The following is a 22,372-nucleotide window of genomic DNA, read 5'->3' on the forward strand; positions in this document are numbered from 1 at the left end:
AGATCAAGTCTGAGAACTTAGGCTCTCATTTTTCCTGTGTGTAGAAAAATTTGTTTAATACACCTGCTTCAGTAAGTGAAGACTTAGATCCAATTCCTAGCATCTACGTGGTGGTTTACCACCATCCATAACTCATGTTCTGGGGAATCCAACTCCTTCTGACCTCCAGGGGCATCGGGCATGTAAGTGCACAACATACATGCAGACAGCACACTCATACATGTAAAATTAAGTAACACCCTATTTTTTGTCATTGTTCTTGAGACACGATCTCAGGTAGCCCAGGTTGACTCTAAACGGTTGCATAGCCAGGGATGACATTGAGCTACTGTCCTCCTCTTGCCTCCACTTCCCCAGCAATGGGATTACAGAGAGATACCCTGGTTTATAAACACAAAGTACTCTTTCTGGTCGCAAACCCCCGGAAGTTACATCACTCATAACTCTGGGTTCCACTTCTGACATTATGGAACCGCTCTATTCCCAGTCTGAACCAGGGCAAAAGTACAAAACCACAATTTGTTCAACACTTTCATAGTATTTTATTTCAAATGCTGGTCTCTGCTGTGCATAGAAAAATACACGCTGTTGGCCTACTCGCAGTTCCTGCCGTGAGAAGCCCGCGTCACGTATGTTCTCACACACGCCGCTTTTCACGTCACCTCAGGAGGTAAACATGACTTTAAAAGGAAGATGCTCCACGTCTGGATCCCAGCCATCTACCTGGCTGGATATCAGCCGCAACTGCAAGGGGGAGGGTCTTCTGAAAAGACCCAGGCAGGGCAGGAGAGAGCAAGGGAGGCCTACAGGATGGAGGTGGTTTTGCAGCCCCATCATCTGGTCAGCCCTCAGGAGTCTTTCGTTGTTTGTTTGTTGCTGTTTTTTGAGACAGGGTTTCTTTGGGTAGCCTTGGCTATCCGGGAACTCTGTAGGCCAGGCTGGACGCAAACTCACAGAGATTGCCTGTGTCTGCCAACTGAGTGTTGGGATTAAAGGCGTGTGCCACCACCGCCAGGCTCCTCAGGAGTCATTAGGCAAGCTGAGGCTTATGGGCCTCTCCTTGTGTCTCTTCATTCGCCTCCCATGGATTCAGCTGAGAACTGGGAATCATCAATGTCTGAAAAGAATAAGAGGCTGAGTTACCTACTGATCAAGTCTGCTGTTTACCCAGAATCACTTCACTCCCTAGCAGCCAGGAAAAGTTCCCCTTCCCTAGTGCTGCTTCTTTCTTTCTCTCCACTAGGTGGAGCCCATGAGGAGAGTTTTAGGCACTCAAGACAACATACAGCCTCAAGTCTCAAAGCATGCAAGCAGCCTTACCTTGAGGATGGGCTGCTTAGGGGGTGCCCATGGGGGCACAATCTTGGCATGCATTCTCCAGCTCCCATACGGGTTCATCAAGTGTCTTTCAAACACCACATACTCCAGGACATCCTTGGGCACATCTTCCTGCCCATACATCAACCGGCCAAACCGATCATAGATGGCCAAAGTCTGTAATGATGAAATAAATTCTGGCCTGTCAGGATTTTGTTCTATTCTTGTCATACAACCATTTTTGAAACAATCTTAACAAAAAAAATTTTAAATTAATGAAAATTAAAATTATTTCAGAATTCTGAACTTGGAACTAATCATTGTTGATATACTACTGTTCAGAGTTCTTTGATAGATGGGGAAGGTGGAAAACCAACAGCAGTCTCACACCACACCCGAGTGTAGATACCACTTAGTAGTGGCGAGAGGCCAGCAAACTTTTCCTGAGAACCTACAGTCCTGGGCCAAGGGGTGGAACACGGTGGTGGGAGCATATTCCTAGTACCCATGAGGCTCTGGGTTCAACCCCCAGAACCACAAAAAACAAACAGCCCTGAATTCAACAGTCCAGAGACAGATGCCCTACATGAGAGTTGCAGTGATGAAATTTAATAAAAATAACTCTTTCATTCAAAGAGACTGAATGTTTTTGCTGGACCCCTGGCCCAGTTAAAACCCTTGAGGTCACTTTAGACTGAGCCTGCTGGCCCATGGTATCATCAGCTTGTCTGAGTTTAAGTCACCTTTAAGAGAACAATATAATGTCTTGACCTTCCCGTGCTTTCCCAACCTAGCCTGAGACACAGTTCTGGCCTCCTCCGTGCCCCCACAGCAGAGCAGTGTGTGTGTGTGCAGCAGTAAGGACTAGCTGAACAGAGCAGTGTGTGTGTGTGCTGCAGTAAGGACTGGCTGAACAGAGCAGTGTGTGTGTGTGCTGCAGTAAGGACTGGCTGAACAGAGCAGTGTATGTGTGTGCTGCAGTAAGGACTAGCTGAACAGAGCAGTGTGTGTGTGTGCTGCAGTAAGGACTGGCTGAACAGAGCAGTGTGTGTGTGTGCTGCAGTAAGGACTGGCTGAACAGAGCAGTGTGTGTGTGTGCTGCAGTAAGGACTGGCTGAACAGAGCAGTGTGTGTGTGTGCTGCAGTAAGGACTGGCTGAACAGAGCAGTGTGTGTGTGCTGCAGTAAGGACTGGCTGAACAGAGCAGTGTCTGTGTGTGCTGCAGTAAGGACTGGCTCAAGCAGCCAACATCCCTTTGATAACACTTCTGCAGGGCTGTTTACTTTTTTGAGTGCTTTAGGGTCAGCTGGGGTCAGCAAAATTTGATCCCTTATAAAAAACTCTGCTAAAGATTTCTGTCCAGGCTCCATCGTCCCTTTTCCATACCCTGTTTTCTGTGCTATTCAATAAAGACAGAGGAAAGTCCTTTGTTAGGGACACAGTGGCAGTTGGATATCAGATGGCATCCAGGCAGGCACAGACACATTCTGGGTAGACCAGGAACCACAGAATACACACAGGAGGTAGAGGAGTGGAGAATTCAAACTTGGGCTCACTCCTGGTCAAACCATTCCAAGAGGAAGTCTGATATTGATTCCTTAAAGCAACACTGCTGCACGTTGGTGCTCTGAGGTTATTATTAATGTACTTAATTTCGGAGTGAATAAAACAGCCACTCTACCTGCCGAGTGTGCAGGCGGACAGTGACCTGGCCATACATGTTGCTCTGGTTCACCATGCCTGAAGAGCGAACATGAACCACTTGGGCTGGCTCTAAAGATTCCACAAAGCTCCAGCGGACAGTCTTGTACTTGAGGTCCCAGACCATGTCCTGAGGGCAGAAGAGAAAAGTTCATGAGATTTCCCTTCTGCAAGGTGCTGCTGAGACTACAAAGGCAACCCTGCAGTCAACAGGCACCGCAGTCCATGCTTCAACCCCATTTTAGGGGTGGGAATGGGGGGTGAGACAGGGACACACTCTGTAACCCTGGCAGGAATGCTAATTCAATCTTTCAAGTGCTAGAATTATAGCTGGGTGGTGACGACACATGTCTTTAATCCCAGCACTCGGAAGGTAGAGACAGGTGATCAGCAGATGAACGTGCCTCTGCTTCTCAAGGTGTGCACCACCACCGCCCAGCATTTCCTAAGTTTGGTCAAGTTTTGGTCATACTTGCCTCCCAACAACATTTTATTAAACTTCTCAATCCACCAGGGCTGAAGAGATGGCTCAGTGATTAAGAGCACTGACTGTTCTTATAGAGGAGTTGGGTTCAATTCCCAGAAACCACATGGTAGCTCACAACTGTCTGTAACCCCAGTTCCAGGAGACCCAACACCCATGACACAACACCAATCACATTAAGAAAAAAAAAAAAAAAGACCCATCCACCTATAAAAGGTCTCTTCTCCAAATCACTAAAACTCACGCTGCATACCATACCAGTGCATATACCGCCACTGCACACACCACCACTGCACACACTGCCATCGCACACACCACCACTGCACACACTGCCATCGCACACACCACTGCACACACTGCCATCGCACACACCACCACTGCACACACTGCCATCGCACACACCACCACTGCACACACTGCCATCGCACACACCACTGCACACACCACTGCACACACTGCCATCGCACACACCACCACTGCACACACTGCCATCGCACACACCACTGCACACACTGCCATCGCACACACCACCACTGCACACACTGCCATCGCACACACCACTGCACACACCACTGCACACACTGCCATCGCACACACCACCACTGCACACACTGCCATCGCACACACCACTGCACACACTGCCATCGCACACACCACTGCACACACTGCCATCGCACACACCACCACTGCACACACTGCCATCGCACACACCACCACTGCACACACTGCCATCGCACACACCACTGCACACACTGCCATCGCACACACCACTGCACACACTGCCATCGCACACACCACCACTGCACACACTGCCATCGCACACACCACTGCACACACTGCCATCGCACACACCACCACTGCACACACTGCCGTCGCACACACCGCCACTGCACACACCACCACTGCACACACCACCACTACACACACTGCTGTCGCACACACCGCCACTGCACGCAACACCACTGCACACACTACTCCATACACCACCACCGCACGCAACACCACTGCACACACTACTCCATACACCACCACCGCACGCAACACCACTGCACACACTATTCCATACACCACCACCGCACGCAACACCACTGCACACACTACTCCACACACCGCCACTGCACGTAACACCACTGCACACACTACTCCACCCACCATCACTACACGCAACACCACTGCACACACCAAACTACTGCACACATCACTTCTTCTCACACACTGCTAATTACTACGTGTACTTCTATTGATAGTGCATGTTTTTCTCTCTTTTATTTTCATTTTACCCCTGCACATTTCAGCAATGAAAGGAGTGTTTTCCAGAGCTATCAGGGCTGGGATAGATGAGGCACACTCGCACATAAAAATAAATAAATGAACCTACCGGAAAACAGTGTTCAGTTACCAAGGCATGAAGCCGGTCATGGTCTGAGCTGGAAAAGAAAAACATATATTTATCATTGACTCCAACTTTTATGGTACCTCTATGAAACCTGATAATGGGCTGGTAAGATGGCTCAGTGGGTAAGGGCTTGCCACAAAGACTGCCTGAGAAGCTGAGCTCAATCCCCAGAATCCACAAGAGAAGTACTGACTCCACACATGAATCATGGTATGTGTGTTCCCATTTACATATACACAAAACAAAGTGTATAGAAAAGGGTTTTTTTTTAACCCCAGCCCCACCCAAGACAGGGTTTCTTTGTGTAATTCTGGCTATCCTGAAACTCACTCTGTAGACCAAGCTGTACTGAAACTCACAGGGATCCATCTGCCTCTGCCTCCTAAGTGCTGGGATTAAAGGCGTACACTACCCCCATTCAGCAAAAAAGTTTTTCTTTTTTAAAGTTGAAAATGGTCCTGAAAATGGGGGAAAAAATTCATTTATACAAACATTTTCTGCATATGCACTGTGGGCCACATGATATATTAATTTGTGATCTACACAAAACCTTGATGTTTAAGAGCATTGAACAGTTTATTTCCGGAGCAGAGAGAAGTTCCTCTGAAATCAGATTTTTGAAGTGGGCAAGGATATTCACTAAGATGTGCCACTGACCCTTGTTCAACGCTGGCATAGGGAACAAAGTCCGATGCCATGCAGGAATAAAAAGTCCCTTATCTCCTCTGAGGCACATGAGTCACTCAGTGCCAACAGCCGGCCTCTATCGCGCACTCTCGTCTCTGAACTAGGAAAAGGCGGCCTGTGTCTCTCCTGCCCCTGCACCCTCGGACTCTTCAAGTGCAGGAAGTTTGGACTTTGATGTCATATCTCTCCAAAAAGTCCTGCGTCTCTGAGAAGGGATAGAAGGCTAGCCCACCAGGGCACAGATAAAGTGTTTCTTCTAGCCCAGATCTTAGTGTGAAATAAAAAAGAAAACTGAAAAAGTAAAGAAAGAAAACACCCTCCTTCCTCAGCTCAGGGACTACTACCACACATGAGACGGCCGAAAGCTGTGAGAGCCAGAAGAGGGGAGGACCATGACAGCGCCTTCCGGACATGCCAGGACCACCGCATTCATGGCCGCCTGCACAAAATCAAGCCTGTCAGCATTCTAACATGGAGGAGAAGGGGCTCTGAAGCTCTACCCCTAACTGAAAAGCAAAGGAGAGTTAGTAGATTCTGGGGAGAGAATGTGAGTTTTCTGGGTAGGTCAACTACACTGCAGTGGATGGACCGATACTCAGGTATATGTATGGGTAACACAAACTGAACTTGGGTTATCAAAAAAGGGGGAGCAGGAGGATAGGAGGTGGATCTGGTAAGAGTTAGGAGGACAAGTTAGGGGTAAATGTGAACACAATTGTGTGAAATCCTTAAAGCATTTTTTTTTTGGTTTTTCGAGACAGTGTTTCTTAGTAGCTGTGGGGCCAGTCCTAGAACTAGCTCTGCAGACCAGGCTGGTCTTGAACTCACAGAGTGCTGAGATTAAAGGCATGTACCACCACCCGGCTAACAAAAGCTTTTTTTATTTTTTATTTTTTTAAAGATTTATTTATTATGTATACAGGGTTCTGCCTGCATGTGTTCTTGCAGGTCAAAAGAGGGCACAAGATCTTATGGTTGTGAGCCACCATGTGGTTGCTGGGAATTGAACTCAGGACATCGGGAAAAGGTCTTAACCTCTGGAAGTACTCTTAACTGCTGAGACATCTCTCCAGCCCCAAAACCTTTTTTTAAAAAAGAAAGAAATCCTACCAATCAACAAATGAAAGGAGAAAAATAACAGGAAAAATAACTGTAAATAGCACAGGGCCAGCACAGGGTGGTGGCATACGCCTTTAACCCAAGCACGTGGGAGGCAGAGGCAGGCAGATCTCTGTGTGCTCAAGGCCAGCTTGGTCTACAGAGCAAGTTCCAGGATAGGTTCCAGAAAGTAAAAGAGAAACCCTGTCTGGGGGCGTGGGAGGGGGACAGATGAGGGTGGACAGGGGGAACGGGGTGGGGAGTCAGTGAGATGGCTCTGAAGATAATAGAACTTGCTGTCAAGACTGAGGCCTGGGTTTAATCCCCAGGGCACATAGTGGGAGGAGAAAACCGTCTTCCACAAGCTGTTCTCTAATTTCCACACATATGCTGCATGCAAACACACTCATGTACGTACTCACACACACACACACAAAATCAATAAAAGGAGAAACAGCACACACAATAGCTTGGTAGAAAAAAAGAGGGGAAAAAAACGCCAGATGGTGGTGACACACACGCCTTTAATCCCAGCACTCAGGAGGTAGAAGCAAGTGGATCTCTGTGAGTTTGAGGCCTGCCTGGTCTACAGGGTGAGTTCCAGGACAGCTAGGATTGTTACACAGAGAAACCCTGTCTCGAAAAAAAAAAAGGAAGAAAAAGTTTTCTAGAAAAACAGAAATGTTCATGATAAAATAAACGCACAGAAGACCAGGATGGATTATGGGATCAGGTAGGTCAAAAACAGAAGCCATTCCAGGAGAGCACCAACAGCTATAGCTAGAACTGAGACCGACTAAATCATTAAAAAATCATTTTTGAGCCAGGCAGTGGTGGCGCACACCTCTAATCCCAGCACTCAGGAGGCAGAGGCAGACAAATCTCTGTGAGTTTGAGGCCAGGCTGGTCTACAGAAGTGAGTTCTAAGACAGGCTCCACAGCTACTGAGAAACCCTGTTCATTAAAAAAAAAAAATCCTTTTTTTTTGTAAAAGCCCACTCATACCAGGTGTGATAACATATGCTCATTATCCCGCTCTCAGATAGGTAGGAGGATGAGAAATTTGAGGCCTGGGACTGGAGTGATGACTCCACAGTTAGGAGCACTTCTTGCCCTTGCAGAGAACCCAGGTTTTATTCCTAGCACTCGCGTGGCTGCTAACAACTGTCTATAACTCCAGTAACTCCTCCTCTTCTGGCCTCCAAGGCCACTAGGCAGTCAGATGGCGCACAGACATGCACACAGGCAAAACACTCATATACACAAAATAAAAGTAATAAATTGGGAGCTGGTGGTGTATGCCTTTAACCTAAGCACTTGGGAGGCAGAGGCAGGTGGATCGCTGTCAGTTCAAGACCAGCCTGGTCTACAGAGCGAGTTCCAGGGCAACTAGGGTAAAACAGAGAAACCCTGCCTCAAAAAACAAAATGAAACAAAATAATTTTAATAATAAAAAAACGTTCAAAGTCAACCTTGAATATACAATGAGTTCAAGGACAGGTTGGGATACATAGTGAGATCCTCCTTCTAAAATTAAAGACAAGCCCCTTGTTGCTGTGGGATGATCCTTCTGCACACTGGGAATCTGTATTACTCTCACTGGTTAGTAATAAAGCTGTCTGGCCTATAGCAAGGCAGGATAAAGTTAGGTGGGACAATCAAACTAAGGACTCAGATAAAGAAAGGTGGAGTCAGGAGAGATGCCAGCAAGCCGCCTAAGAGGCTAGAGAACAGGAGAAATCCATGAGCCACATGACAATACACAGATTAATAGAAATGAGTTAATTTAAAAGTAAGAGCTATCAATAATAAGCCTGAGCTACTGGCCAAGCATTTTGCAATTAATAAAAGCTTTTCTATTTTTATTTGGGACTGGGTAGATGGGACAGAAAAACTCTGCCTCCATTTACACCTTGTGGAGGCACACACCTTTAGTCTTAGCACTTGGGAGGCAGAGGAAGTCAGCCTGGTCTACATAGAGAATTCCAGAACAGCCAAAACTACAAAGAGAGACCTTGTCTCAAACAACAACAAACAAATGGCTTCAGTTACTACTTAACAGTAGCTGTGGAGACTGAACATACACAAGACAGGAGTTCACTTACTTGTTTAGACAAAGGTGAGCTTCAATGAAAATATCCTTAGCTTTTTCAGGGAAGTCTTTCGTTTTAAAATTAGCATCAAATTCTTTTATCTTTCGAATTCTGTAAAATTAAAATAATACCATCATAAAGACGTCATCACAGCAGGCAAAGGCACTTACCACCAATACTAACAACCTGAGTTCAATCTCAGGGACTCCCCAGGCGGCCCTGACAACCATATTTGTGCTGTGGGATGAGTCAGCCTGTGCATGTGCACAGACGAACAAATAAATAAACTGTCATAAAACTATGAAATCTTTATGGTTTCTAGAACTTTTAGTTCACATGAATCTCCATGCCCATCTACCCAGTTAATAATTATTTCTTGACTGTGTCAAGGCTCTAAATCCAATCTCTCTCAATGTAAACATAAACAAAGAACAAGCAGGCTAGGCTTTGGTAGTTAAGACAGGAGGCAGAGACAGGTGGATCTCAGTGAGTGTGAGTTCAGCCTGGTCTATACAGGAGTTCCAGGACAGCCAGAGCTATATAGTAAGATCCTGTCTTCAAACAAACAAAACATAGGTTTGTTTTCTTAGGTCTGGAGTAGTTCGGAGGCTAAGGGAGCACACTGATTTGCAGAGGCTTGGGTCCCAGATCCTTATGCAGCTCAAAGTGCCTTGAACTCCAGCCCCAGGGGGACCAAACACTGTACCAGCACTCACGTGCACACACTCACTTACAAACACATATACATAACTTAAAGTAAACCTCAAGGAAAAATTTTTTTCAAAGTGAAATTTTAGAATTCCGGAATTAAAGAAAACATCTACATCTTACAAATACTGGGGGCTGGAGGTTCATTAGAGATAATGCATATCTATAAGGTCCTCGTTCAGTCTCCAGCTCTGCAGCACCAAAGAAAGGACCAAACAGGTAAGTATCAGAGCAAAGAGCTTCTAAATAGCAACACTGAAAACTGAACAAAAAGCTGGTCCTGGAGGCTCATGACTTTAATCCCAGAATTCAGAAGACAGAGCCAGCTGGATCTGAGTTCGAGGCCAAGCTGGTCTACAGAGTAAGCTCTCAGACAGTCAGAGCTACACAGAGAAACCCTGTCTTAAAAAAAAAAAAAGCAGCCGGGCGATGGTGGCGCACGCCTTTAATCCCAGCACTCGGGAGGCAGAGGTAGGCGGATCTCTGTGAGTTCGAGACCAGCCTGGTCTACAGAGCTAGTTCCAGGACAGGCTCCAAAGCCACAGAGAAACCCTGTCTCGAAAAACAAAAAACAAAAAACAAAAAACAAAAAACAAAAAAAAAGCAAACAAAAAATAGAAGTGGGGAGTAGTAGGATCCTTCCTTCTTTCCTTCCTTCCTTCCTTCCTTCCTTCCTTCCTTCCTTCCTTCCTTATCTAAAGACAGGGTTTCTTTGTGTAGCCCTGGCTGTCCTAGAACTCCCTCTATAGACCATGCTAGCCTCGAATTCAAAGAGATCTGCCTGCCTGCCTCTGCTTCCAGGGTGCTGAGATAAAAGCATGGTCCAGCTTGTTTGTTTTTTTCAAGACAGGGTTTCTCTGGTATACTTACATGAAGGCAAAACACATAAAAAGAAAAAGAGAGAAGGAAATCAATGTAATATACTATATAACACAATAAGTATAGAATATTGAACCCCAGTTGTCTCTGACACCTACGCCAGCTGTGATGCCACATTCTTTTTTAATCGCTCTGTTCTCTGTGTCAGTCCATCCTTTGAAAGGGATGACATCCGAGCATCACCTTCAGGTGGAACATAGGGATCAAATATACCAGCTGAAAGGAGAGAAAGGAATTAAAAATCTGTTGGAAGATTGAGAAAACATCGCCTTGAGGGTAGCTAACACTGGGAAGGACACAGGATATATTTTTTGGGGGGGGGGGTCGAGACAGGGTTTCTCTGTAGCTTTGGTGCCTGTCCCGGAACTAGCTCTTGTAGACCAGGCTGGCCTCGAACTCACAGAGATCTGCCTGCCTCTGCCTCCCGAGTGCTGGGATTAAAGGCGTGTGCCACCACCGCCCGGCAGGATATATTTTTTTAATAATTTATTTTAACCATATTTTATGTGCATTGGTATAAAGCTACAGGCAGTTGTGAGCTGCCATGTGGGTGCTGGGAATTGAACCCAGGTCCTCCGGAAGAGCAGCCAGTGCTCTTAACCACTGAGCCATCTCTCCAGCCCCCAGGACACAGGATATTAAGCAGCCTAATCAGACTTGCACATAGAGGCAACCTTGCCATACTTGTGTAAGTACCAGGAACTGTTTGCACTACTGGGACATCTCTAGAAAAAAAGAATAATGAACTCCTTCTAGAGTGTCTCTACTTTGACAAAAAAAGAACTTACACTCTTTCTAGAAGTTGTGTGAGAGCAAGATCAAAGAAGGATCACATACACAGGACTAGTGCTGTAGCCCTAAGTTGCCCTTACTACTCAGGCAGGAGGATCACAAACTCTAGTTCACTCTGACAAACTTAGAAAGATTCTGTCTCAGCCGGGCGGTGGTGGCGCACGCCTTTAATCCCAGCACTTGGGAGGCAGAGGCAGGAGGATCTCTGTGAGTTCGAGACCAGCCTGGTCTACAAGAGCTAGTTCCGGGACAGGCTCCAAAACCACAGAGAAACCCTGTCTCAAAAAACCAAAAAAGGGCTGGAGAGATGGCTGAGTGGTTAAGAGCATTGCCTGCTCTTCCAAAGGTCCTGAGTTCAATTCCCAGCAACCACATGGTGGCTCACAACCATCTGTAATGAGGTCTGGTGCCCTCTTCTGGCCTGCAAGCAGAAGCATACAAAATAAATAAATAAATATTAAAAAAAAAGAAATATTCTGTCTCAAAGGGAAAAAGAAAGATAGGCTAGAGATATAACTCACTGCTACAGTACTTATTTAGCATGTACGAGGCCCTATATTTAATCCCAAGTACTGTAAAAACAAAATAAAACTGACTTTATGAACTATAGTATATATAAAGTTAATCATTACTGAGGTTGAACCTAGTCGTTAATTTAATGGTGTCATCAGAGGTAGTGGGTGGCAAATGCCTTTAATCCCAACACTTTGGAGGCAGGGGCAGATGGATCTCTGAGTTTGAAGACAGCCTGTCTCAAGGGGGGGGGGGGGGACTTTAATGCCGTCAATCAGAGTCAAAGGCATTCTAAGCACCAGACATCTGACCGTAGAGGATTGAGTCAGGAGCCCAGAAATACTATTCCTCACCTGTACAGGCCAGATGTATAGGACGCTCCATCTTTTCCGGAGGAATAACCAATCCTGCTTTCCTGGCATGTTCCAAAAACTCCTTCTCTGTTTTGTACTTGGGTTCACGAAGAGGGGGTCTGAACCGGCTTTTGGTTTTTACTGGAACTACAGCTGGGGATTGAGTCACCAGAATGGGCTGGGAGGTAAAGGAAAGGTTAGCAAAGAAGTGATTTGGAAAGAAAAACCTATCTTGAGCAACTGTAGGCAAAGTCTTACAGAACGGACATATCCAAAGAATGCTTCAGAAGTTAAGAAACAACTTATGGCGAAACTACATTACTACTCGATCACCTAGAGATGGCTCTTACCACCAGCCAATTAATAACCTTTATTAACATCAGTCAACACTTACTAAAAGCTTTCCTTTGACACATCCTGCAGTGGGGCTGTATGCGGAAATGAGCAAAGCGGAAGTCCCACCCTCAAAGACCTTTTATTTAGCTTGATAGTGACCTTAGGATCAACCCAATACTGAAAAGCAAGATCTCGTGGGTATTTTCTCCACACTTCTTTCCTTTTCTACCCGGGCAGGGTCGAACTGACCTAATTCTGTCCTTTTAGCTCCAAACTGGACGATAAAATTTGAGAAGCCAGGTGGCCTTTTCTCTGATCATGAGTTTTGCTCCAGGCTAAGACAAAACCGACCTTGTACCTCTATCCTTGGCAGTTTTTTTTTAATAATGTAAAAGAAGCCGGTCCACCTTCCAAGCCACTACTTCGTTCCTTTTAACATCTCGCCAAAGAGACTGGGACTAATGCGGAGAAGCTTAAGGCCCCGCCCAGGTTGTCTTCACTCAGAGAAAGGGATCACATACACCTCCAATTCTTCCCCAGACCGAGTCAGACACGTATCATCCAAACTCATCAACGGCCACTGTCCGATTATTTCCTTCTACTTTGTCCTCCTCCTTCTGTTTCTAAAATTTCATTCGCCTCGTCCCTACCCACCTGCCGAGACCACCATCCCAAAGCCCTGGATAAGCAGGACAAGCCCCGCGGTATGGGGGCTGCCATTTTGTCCGCGCAAAGGCCGCTGGGATGCCTGTTGAGCCGCAGTGCACTGAGCAGGAGAAAAGGCGCATAGGGTGGAGCGAGCTCGGGAGTGGAATTTTCCAGGGCGCGCGCCCTCGGCCGAAAGGTGAGCCGCGCGCACGCGCACGTTCGGGGTGGGGGGGAGCGGGCGCGCGCAATGTGGTTGCGCGTGCGCAGTGACACCACGTTGGAACTCGGGTAGACCGCACGGCTGTCACGCGCCAGCCATAGAGCGGTGGAGAGCCAGCTGCGCCTGCGCGTGAGGCTCTCTGTGGGGAACCGGCTTGCTGCATTCCTGGTTGCTTAGCACACTGTTACACCTTGTTTGCTTTCACTAAAAGAATGAAAAAGTGTTTCTCTCTGAAATCGGAGGACTTTGAGATTAGTGTTTTCTTTCATTACTTGGAATACACTGGAGGAATTTAGGGCGAAAATGATAGTTTCTGGGTGTGTATCTGACCGCAAAATGCTGTATAACCTTAAACTTGAGCCCCACCTAGTTTTCTACATGAAAATTCTTTCTTCTTGTTCCATTAGAGAAACTGATCCCTGTGGTTACTGAGAAGCAACCGGGCACGTGGATTGACAACTATCTGGGTTTTTGTTTTGTTTTGGTCATTTAAAAAAAAAGAGAGAGAAAGAGAAAAAAGAAAAAAAACCCACTTACCAAATTTGGTAATAGCTCGTTTTTTCAAAATTGCTTAATAGGCGCCTGGCAATTTAAGCGACTTACATATATCAACTTAATCCTCACTGTTAAGAAGAGCCTCTCTGCCGAAGCGAACAATTTCAATCAGACCAGATTAGATCAAATCAAAGATGCCTACGTTAAATAAATGTGATGTTCAGGTTACCGTAGAACATCCAGTGCCATAAACACGTTTGAGGAGCAAAGACTGTCCATACTCTTGGTTTTTCATATTCTGTAGATTACTGTTACTTGAGCATTCGTCTACAATATTTTGCAATAGATTGGGAGTTGCGGGCTGTGCATGTCGAGCTTTCACACTGAAGGAGACTGGCTGATGGCTTAAAATGCTGAGGGTCACTGTCACAGGGTTTGAGAGATTCCATACAGGTCACAGGTCTGGAAACCATACGGATTGTTTCAAGTCTGAACGTCTAACTCGATGGGATTTTCTTTAACTCATTATGTAAATGGGGTGGACTGAGCCACACCTCACCTCCCTGCTTCTACCTCTCCAGAGCTGGGATTAGAGGCACACCCATCATGAGTGCCCTTTGAAACTTCTTCAAGGGTAATAATTTCCCCAAATTTCTAGCCTTAGCCCTGAACCTATACCATGATACACTAATAGTGACATGAAACTAGGTACTATATGTATGTTAACTAAATAATATAAATAGTATTTATATTAATAAACATTTAAATGAGAGATATCTATTACTTCATTATTTCTTTTACTTCCTTTTTTTTTCTTTTGAGACAGGGTTTCTCTGTGTAACCTTGCTTGTCCTGGAACTTACTCTGTAGAGCAGGCTGGCCTCAAACTCTGTCTCTGCTTCCTGAGTGCTGGGATTAAAGGCATGTGCTACCACTGCCTGGCTCTTTTACTTACTATTATTATTGGTGTTTTGTTTTGGTTTGGTTTGGTTTGGTTTGGTTTTTTCGAGACAGGGTTTCTCTGTAGCTTTGGAGCCTGTCCTGGAACTCGCTCTGTAGACCAGGCTGGAGACATGGAACTCTACACCAGGCTAACTTCAAATCACAGAGATCCCTCCCGCTTCTGCTTCCTGAATGCAGAAATTAAAGGTGTGTTCCATCCTGCCTGGCCATAAAAATCTCATACTCCTTTTCAGACTCCTATCTACCTATTTATTCATTATAAAATAAAACATGATTTTTTTTTAATTTGGTACATCCTATGAGTGAGAAAGCCTATCAGGATGCATGGCTATTGGTTACTACAGAATATTGTTACAATCTTTCTCAGACTCTGCTCTTCTGTCAAGTTTTGTTTTGGCCACACTGGAGTAGGTAGGTAACACACCCAAAGTCATTTCTGCCTGACCTCTGGTCAGTTTCGCCGATATTGCAAACTAATTCCATATCAGCTTGAATGAAATAAGATTAGTCAGTATGGTTTAGTTCATTAAAGGTGATCATTGTTGTATTTGATTAGGTGTTTTGGAGAATTTGTATTATCCTTCTTCCTCACGAAATCCGAGGTTAATTGCCAGCGGTCCGCTGAGGAAGTAACAGTAGAGGATACTTCTTAATCCTCCAGCACTAATAGTTTGCATTTCTCAGAATGCAAGATAAAGAGATTTTGCCCCGTGCCCCCTTCAGCAGCACATACACTAAAGCTGGAAGGGTACACAGAGATTAGCATGGTCCCTACGTAGGATGACACCAAATTCATGAAGTATTCTAAGTTTTTATCGCCAAGATGAACTTTCTACAGAAATATTTCTTATATTTCTTTTTGTTTCTTCAATTCATGTTTTATAATTGTGCACAAATGCTGTCAATTTTGCCAGTTCTATAATTGTTTAAATGTGTACTGTTGGGCTGGGCAGTTGTCACTCATGCCTTTGATCCTAGCACAGGGGATGCAGAGGCAGGGGAATCTCTGAGTTCAAGGTCAGCCTGGTCTACAAAGAAAGTTCTAGGGGCTGGAGAGATGGCTCAGAGGTTAAGAGCACTGGCTGTTCTTCCAGGGGTCCTAATTCAAGTCCCAGCAACCACATGGTGACTCACAACCATTTATAATGAGATCTGGTGTCTTCTTCTGGTGTGCAGGTGTACAGGCAGGAGGAACACCATATACATAATAAATAAATAAATCTTAAAAAATAAAGAAGTTGAATTTCATTAAAAAAAAGAAGAAGAAGAAGAAGAAGAAGAAGAAGAAGAAGAAGAAGAAGAAGAAGAAGAAGAAGAAGAAGAAGAAGAAGAAGAAGAAGAAAGTTCTAGGGCAGCCAGAGCTACACAGAGAAACCCTGTCTCATACCTCCACTTCCCACAATGAATGAATGAATGAATGAGTGAATAAAACAAAATAAATAAATAGGTACTGTTAAGTTTTGGTTTTAAAAAACTGGTAAACCAAGTCTTTGTTATTTGCTTTCAAAAAAGAAAGAAAAAAGGAAATAGAGGCAAACAGATGGCTCAGGGATTAAGAGCCATTGCTGCTCTTCAGCTGTCCCAAGTTCCATTCACAGAACCCAGGTGGTGACTTATAGCCCCCTGATCTCTAATTCTAGGGGATCTGACCCCCTCTTCTGGCCTCTGATGGCACTACATGCATGTGGTGCATATAGAAACATTCAGACAAGCACTCATCTATGTTAACTGAGATTTCTTTCCACCTGGTCACGCAGCCATTCAGCCCCAAAGAAACACACAGAAGTCTACATTAATTTTAAACTGGTTGGTCTAGTAGCTCAGGCTTCTTATTAATTAATTCTTACATCTTAACTTAGCCCATTATTCTTGTCTATGTTAGCCACGTGGCCTGGTACCTTTTTCAGTGAGGCATTCTCAACTTGATTCCTCTGTTTCCGGGTGATGACTGCAGACTGAATCTTTTCTCTTCCTAGAATTCTCCTCTTCTCATTGCCCCGGCTCTACATCCTCCTGCTTGATCACCCTGCCTATCCTTCCTGCCTGGCTACTGGCCAATCAGCGTTTTATTAAAAATAATACAAGTGACAGGATAAAAGACCATTGTCCCACAGCACTTCCCCCTTTTATTTTTTTGAAACAAGAACTCTAAATCTAATATCCTTTGTTTAGCTTTTTGTCCAGACCATTATCCATAATATCTTGTAACCAACACACTAAACAAAGATGAATATCCATAATCTATTCTTTAGAAATGTGAGCATAGTTTTCTAGGCTACTTCCTGCTGATTGGGAGCACTGATAATCTTATCCTGTGAGGCTTGATCATCTCAGTCAGAAGTCTTGAAACTGTTCTGGATGTAGAACTCATACATCTGGGCCATCCGCTACTATCAGAGATTTCTCAGGGGGGTCTTCCTTGATCAAACCTGATTTTTCTTAACCTGGAATGAGTCCATAGTCTCTCATTTCCTGTGGAAACAAAAGTAAAACCTCTTCTCCAAAGTAACATATTTCCTTCCCGATAAAGCCATGTGAGTTGTGTCTTTATTCCTGTGCCTCCATGCAGGTCCAGGGAGAGATAGTTTATGTTGAGGTCTGGTCAAGGGAAGTAATTTAGGGTCTGGTCTAGCATCGAACCTCGACAGTCCCTGCCACCATCAAGAAGGATGCTGTCGGATATTTGTAAACACCATTTAAGTGTTTGGTGACAGGGACTCTTAAAAGAGTTGCAAGGAGCCGGGCGGTGGTGGCACACGCCTTTAATCCCAGCACTCGGGAGGCAGAGGCAGGCGGATCTCTGTGAGTTCGAGGCCAGCCTGGTCTACAGAGCTAGTTCCAGGACAGGCTCCAAAGCCATAGAGAAACCCTGTCTCGAAAAAACCAAAAAAAAAAAAAAAAAAGAGTTGCAAGGTTTCACAGCTAAAGCTGAGTCAGGAAGCCTCTCTTAAATGAGATGTGCTTGCCTCTAGCAAAGAGAGCAAACCCGAGAAATTGCTGCTACCAAGAAGCCATGCTTAACACTGTTATTTTTTTGTTTAGAATTATTTCCCAAGTTCTCTCAGGTTTTCTGAAGATGCAGTTGTTCACATGTTGGACACCATTTGTTGACAGAGTTTCCTGTCCCACCAGGTCCCACATCTGTTTAGTCCCAAATGAAAACACCAAGACCTACATTAAACAGATTGGCCTATTAGCTCTAGTTTCTTTTTTGTTGTTGTTGTTGTTTGTTTGTTTGTTTTTTTGTTTTTTCGAGACAGGGTTTCTCTGTGGTTTTGGAGCCTGTCCTGGAACTAGCTCTTGTAGACCAGGCTGGTCTCGAACTCACAGAGATCCGCCTGCCTCTGCCTCCCAAGTGCTGGGATTAAAGGCATGCGCCACCACCGCCCGGCTTAGCTCTAGTTTCTTATTGGCTAACTCTTACATATTAATTTAATTCATCTCTATTAATCTATGTATCACCACATGGCAGTGGCTTACTAGGTAAAGTTCTGGCATCTGTCTCTGGCAGGGCTACATGGCTTCTCTCTGACTCTGCCTCCTTTCTCCCAGCATTCAGCTTAGTTTTCCCCGCCTAGTTCTATTCTGCCCTATCAATAGGCCAAGGCATTTTCTTTATTCACCAATGGTATTCACAGCATACAGAGGGGAATCCCTCATCACATAAAATAAAAATAAAATAAATCTCTTCAACAACAGTGAAAAGGGCCAGGCGGTGGTGGTGCACGCCTTTAATCCCAGCACTCAGGAGGCAAAGGCAGGCGGATCTCTGTGAGTTCGAAGCCAGCCTGGTCTTCAAAAGCTAGTTCCAGGACTGCCGGGGCTACACAGAAAAACCCTGTCTCAAAAAACAAAACAAACAAACAAAAAATAGTGAAAAGGAAATACTATGAGGCAGAAGTTTCTTCCCCATGTCTACCAATACACAAGGTGTTCCTGGAGTCCATTTTTTAACTTTCAAATGAAACTTTGCAACACCCTTAGTCATCAGAGAAATGCAAATCAAAACAACTCTGAGATTCCATCTTATACCTGTAAGAATGGCCAAAATCAAAAACACTGATGACAACTTATGCTGGAGAGGTTGTGGGGAAAAGGGAACACTTCTGCATTGCTGGTGAGAATGCAAGCTGGTACAGCCCCTTTGGATGTCAGTGTGGCAATTTCTCAGAAAATTAGGAAACAACCTTCCTCAAGACCCAGTAATACCACTTTTGGGTATATATCCAAAGGATGCTCAATCGTGCTACAAGGATATGTGCTCAACTATGTTCATAGCAGCATTGTTTGTCGTAGCCAGAACCTGGAAGCAACCTAAATGCCCCTCTACCGAAGAATGGATAAAGAAAATGTGGTACATTTACACAATGGAGTACTACACAGCAAAACAAACAGCTTGAATTTTGCAGGAAAATGGATGGAACTAGAAAATACTATTTTGAGTGAGGTAACCCAGACACAGAAAGACAATTATCACATGTACTCACTCATAGGTGGTTTTTAAAAATAAAGCAAAGAAAGCCAGACTACAAACCACAATCCCAGAGAACTTAGACAACAATGAGGACACTAAGAGAGACTTACATAGATCTAATCTACATGGGAAGTAGAAACTAGAAAAAGACAAGATCTCCTGAGTAAATTGGGAGCATGGGAACCTTGGGGGAGGATTGAAGAGAGGAGGAAAGAGTCAGGGAGGGGAGCAGAGAAAAATGTAGAACTCAATAAATATGAATAAAAAATGTATTATTAAAAAAACAAAGCAAAAAACCAAAACAAATGGAACTTGTCTTAATTATTGCCATGAAGAGACACCATTGAAAGGGTCCAGGAATAAGAATATAAAAATAAGAAAATATAAAGTTTTAAGCCTAGGAGAATGAGAACAGACTGTCTTTCTCAGACGGCTTCCTCAGTAGCTTAAGGATTAACTATTAACAGTGGGTTACTTCACTTTACAACCCATAGCTCTATTCACAAGGCCAAAGCATCTCTCTGCAAACTGAGAGCTAGCCTATGGATATGAGCTGAGTCAACTTTTAGGAAATAGATATACGGCCTCTGGGTTACGCATTATCCCTGCTATGTGAAACTGGCAGCATCAAAGGGAAGGCACAGGGCTTCAGTAAACACCACCTGGAATACCAAGGAAGGCAATAGGTTAAACACAAACATTAGTCTAACTGGAAAATGAAGATTGTAAAGTAAGGCAATCTATGTCTGAGTTTTACCTTGAGATTGTGTGAAAAGCTTTTTGCTATCTTCTAAGTTCTGAGCCTAAGAACCAATTATTCTGATTTATTAACCTTCTGATATTACTAGCAGTCCCTTTTTCTGACTAATTGCTAAAAACATCCGTTTCCTTGCAATTACTGACTCTTGCTGTAATCTCCTCTAGAACATGTTTCATGATAGCTTCCTAGTTACCCATTGACGTTAGAACCCACTCCCTCTTTCCCATTACCCTATGTCTACCCTGTTTACTCCCCTAATAAATGAGACTTGATCAGAATCTTGACTTGTCTCCATGCCTTGTATCTCTTGTCCCTTTCAACTCCCTTAGGGTTTCCCTTGACTGACCTGCTGGTTGGGACAAGATTGTAAAAATTCCTTTGTTCAGACCTAAAGCTTGGTGCCTGTACTATAAAAAGGTGGATTCAGAAACCGGCCTTTTTTTTTTTGGTTTTTCGAGACAGGGTTTCTCTTCTGTAGCTTTTGGTCCCGGTCCTGGAACTAGCTCTTGTAGACCAGGCTGGCCTCGAACTCCCAGAGATCCGCCTGCCTCTGCCTCCCGAGTGCTGGGATTAAAGGCGTAGGCCACCACCGCCTGGCAGAAACCAGCCTTTTGCTACAGCCTAACAAACACCATTTCTGGCTGTGGTCTCAGCTAGCTGATAAGCTTCTGTGCCCCAAGGTGTTTTTCTTTTTTTCTTTTTAAGTCTTCTTCTGGTTTTCCTGAAATCTGGTTTCTTTTTTTTTCCTTTTTTTAAAAACATTTATTTATTTATTATGTATACAATATTCTTTCTGCGTTATGCCTGCAGGACAGAAGAGGGTACCAGACCCCATTACAGATGCTTGTGAGCCACCATGTGGTTGCTGGGAATTGAACTCAGGACCTTTGGAAGAGCAGACAATGCTCTTAACCTCTGAGCCATCTCTCCAGCCCCCTGAAATCTGGTTTCTTAAATAAAGTTTGCTTCTGGTTTATTAGACTTCGGTGGTTTGTCCCCATCTTTGTGCGACACCCCCCACACACACACACTCAGCAGCCATGACCAGGTCAACTCTTACAAAGAAAAACATTCGTTAGGGTGGTTTACAGTTCAGAGGTTCAGGCCACTATTGTTATGATGGAACAAGACAGCATGCAGGCATACATGGTGCTGGAGAGGAAGCTGAGAGTTCTCCATCTTTCACAGGTAACAGGAAGTGGTCTGAGATGCTAGGTATAGCTAGAGCATATATATGAGACCTCAATCCCCACCCCAGAGTGACGCACTTCCTTCAGCAAAGCCATACCCATGCCAACAAAGTCACACCTCCTAATAGTGTCACTTCCTATGAGCTTATGAGGGCCAATTATCTTTAAACAACCACAGGCCTAAAGGGAATAGAACTCCTTGTTATATGTATTTTTGCCTTCCCTGTGGCAGATAACATCAGGATTGAATCTTATAAGGGCTGGAGGTAAGGCTAGCGCTTAAGAACATCTGAGTTTGATTTACAGCACCCATAGCAAGAGGCTTGCAACTGCCTGTAACTCCATCCCAAGGGGGATACAACACCTCTGTCCTCTGCAGGAACCCACACACACATATGCATACCAACGTGTGCACATAGACACACGTATACATAATTTAATATATTTATTTTTTCTGAGACAGGGTTTCTCTGTGTAACAGTCCTGGTTGTCCTGGAATTCACTTCATACACCAGGCTGACCTCAAACTTACTGAGATCCAACTACCTCTGCCTCTCTAGTACTGGGATCAAAGGTATGTACCACCATGCCTGGCTCCAGCTTTGGTTTTTAAAGATTGTAAGTTCTGGGCTGGAGAGATGGCTCAGAGGTTAAGAGCATTGCCTGCTCTTCCAAAGGTCCTGAGTTCAATTCCCAGCAACCACATGGTGGCTCACAACCATCCGTAATGGGGTCTGGTGCCCTCTTGTGGCCTGCAGGCATACACACAGACAGAATATTGTATACATAATAAATAAATAAAAAAAAGATTGTAAGTTCTGAAATCTCTCTGAGAGACCTACATCTAGTAGAGCACAAGGGATCTGAACAGGAACATTTTTTCTGGAGAACTGGAAGAATCTGATTCTAAACATGATAATGCGTGGATTATTACAAGCATTAGGCTGGACAAGTGCTCACATTGTGCTTCTCTGACATAAGGTGAGAGGAGCACTGAGAAGAAAGGGACCAAGGTGCCCCAGAGGAAACAAGAGTGGTGACTCCTAGCACATAACTCTCAACTGATTCTAGCTAAGGCCATCAGTCCTGCTTCGTCACCGTCACCCAGGGTAACTCCCTGGGACTCTCACAAGTGCTTAGGGATTCAATAGTGCTTGGTGCAGCTTCTTGGCCATGCCTGATTCTCAGCTATACAAAGGTGGTAATCCGATTCTTAAATTACAGAATTATTAATTCAGTAAAATCAAATGAGTTCCACTCTGGTT

At 44.6% G+C, this 22,372-nt stretch overlaps 1 protein-coding gene and 1 non-coding gene across 2 annotated transcripts; one reads left to right on the plus strand and one right to left on the minus strand.

Annotated features, from left to right (window-relative positions):
- Positions 1-518: 518 nt before the first annotated feature.
- Mrpl45 (mitochondrial ribosomal protein L45) lies at positions 519-13,159 on the minus strand. The gene is made up of 8 exons (XM_075990925.1): positions 13,012-13,159; positions 12,022-12,199; positions 10,462-10,579; positions 8,789-8,887; positions 4,881-4,929; positions 2,999-3,148; positions 1,321-1,494; positions 519-1,117 (listed from the first exon to the last, which is right to left on the minus strand). Exons 1-8 carry the CDS (start codon positions 13,075-13,077, stop codon positions 1,031-1,033), a joined length of 921 nt encoding a protein of 306 aa, XP_075847040.1. The 5' UTR covers positions 13,078-13,159; the 3' UTR covers positions 519-1,030.
- A 2,234-nt stretch (positions 13,160-15,393) lies between these two features.
- On the plus strand, positions 15,394-15,497 carry LOC142832020 (U6 spliceosomal RNA). The gene has a single exon (XR_012907116.1). It is a non-coding gene; the product is annotated as a U6 spliceosomal RNA (small nuclear RNA).
- Positions 15,498-22,372: the final 6,875 nt, after the last annotated feature.

Source organism: Microtus pennsylvanicus, chromosome 11, assembly GCF_037038515.1.
Source record: "Microtus pennsylvanicus isolate mMicPen1 chromosome 11, mMicPen1.hap1, whole genome shotgun sequence".
Lineage (NCBI taxonomy): Eukaryota > Metazoa > Chordata > Mammalia > Rodentia > Cricetidae > Microtus > Microtus pennsylvanicus.

Bases quoted from the DNA above. Each gene is read 5' to 3' on its own strand.
- Mrpl45 (XM_075990925.1), bottom strand. From the start codon at position 13,077: ATGGCAGCCCCCATACCGCGGGGCTTGTCCTGCTTATCCAGGGCTTTG. The intron at 12,200-13,011 runs GTGGGTAGGGAC...TTTACCTCCCAG, and splicing joins TGGGATGGTGGTCTCGGCAG to CCCATTCTGGTGACTCAATC. The intron at 10,580-12,021 runs GTGAGGAATAGT...CTCTCCTTTCAG, and splicing joins TATACATCTGGCCTGTACAG to CTGGTATATTTGATCCCTAT.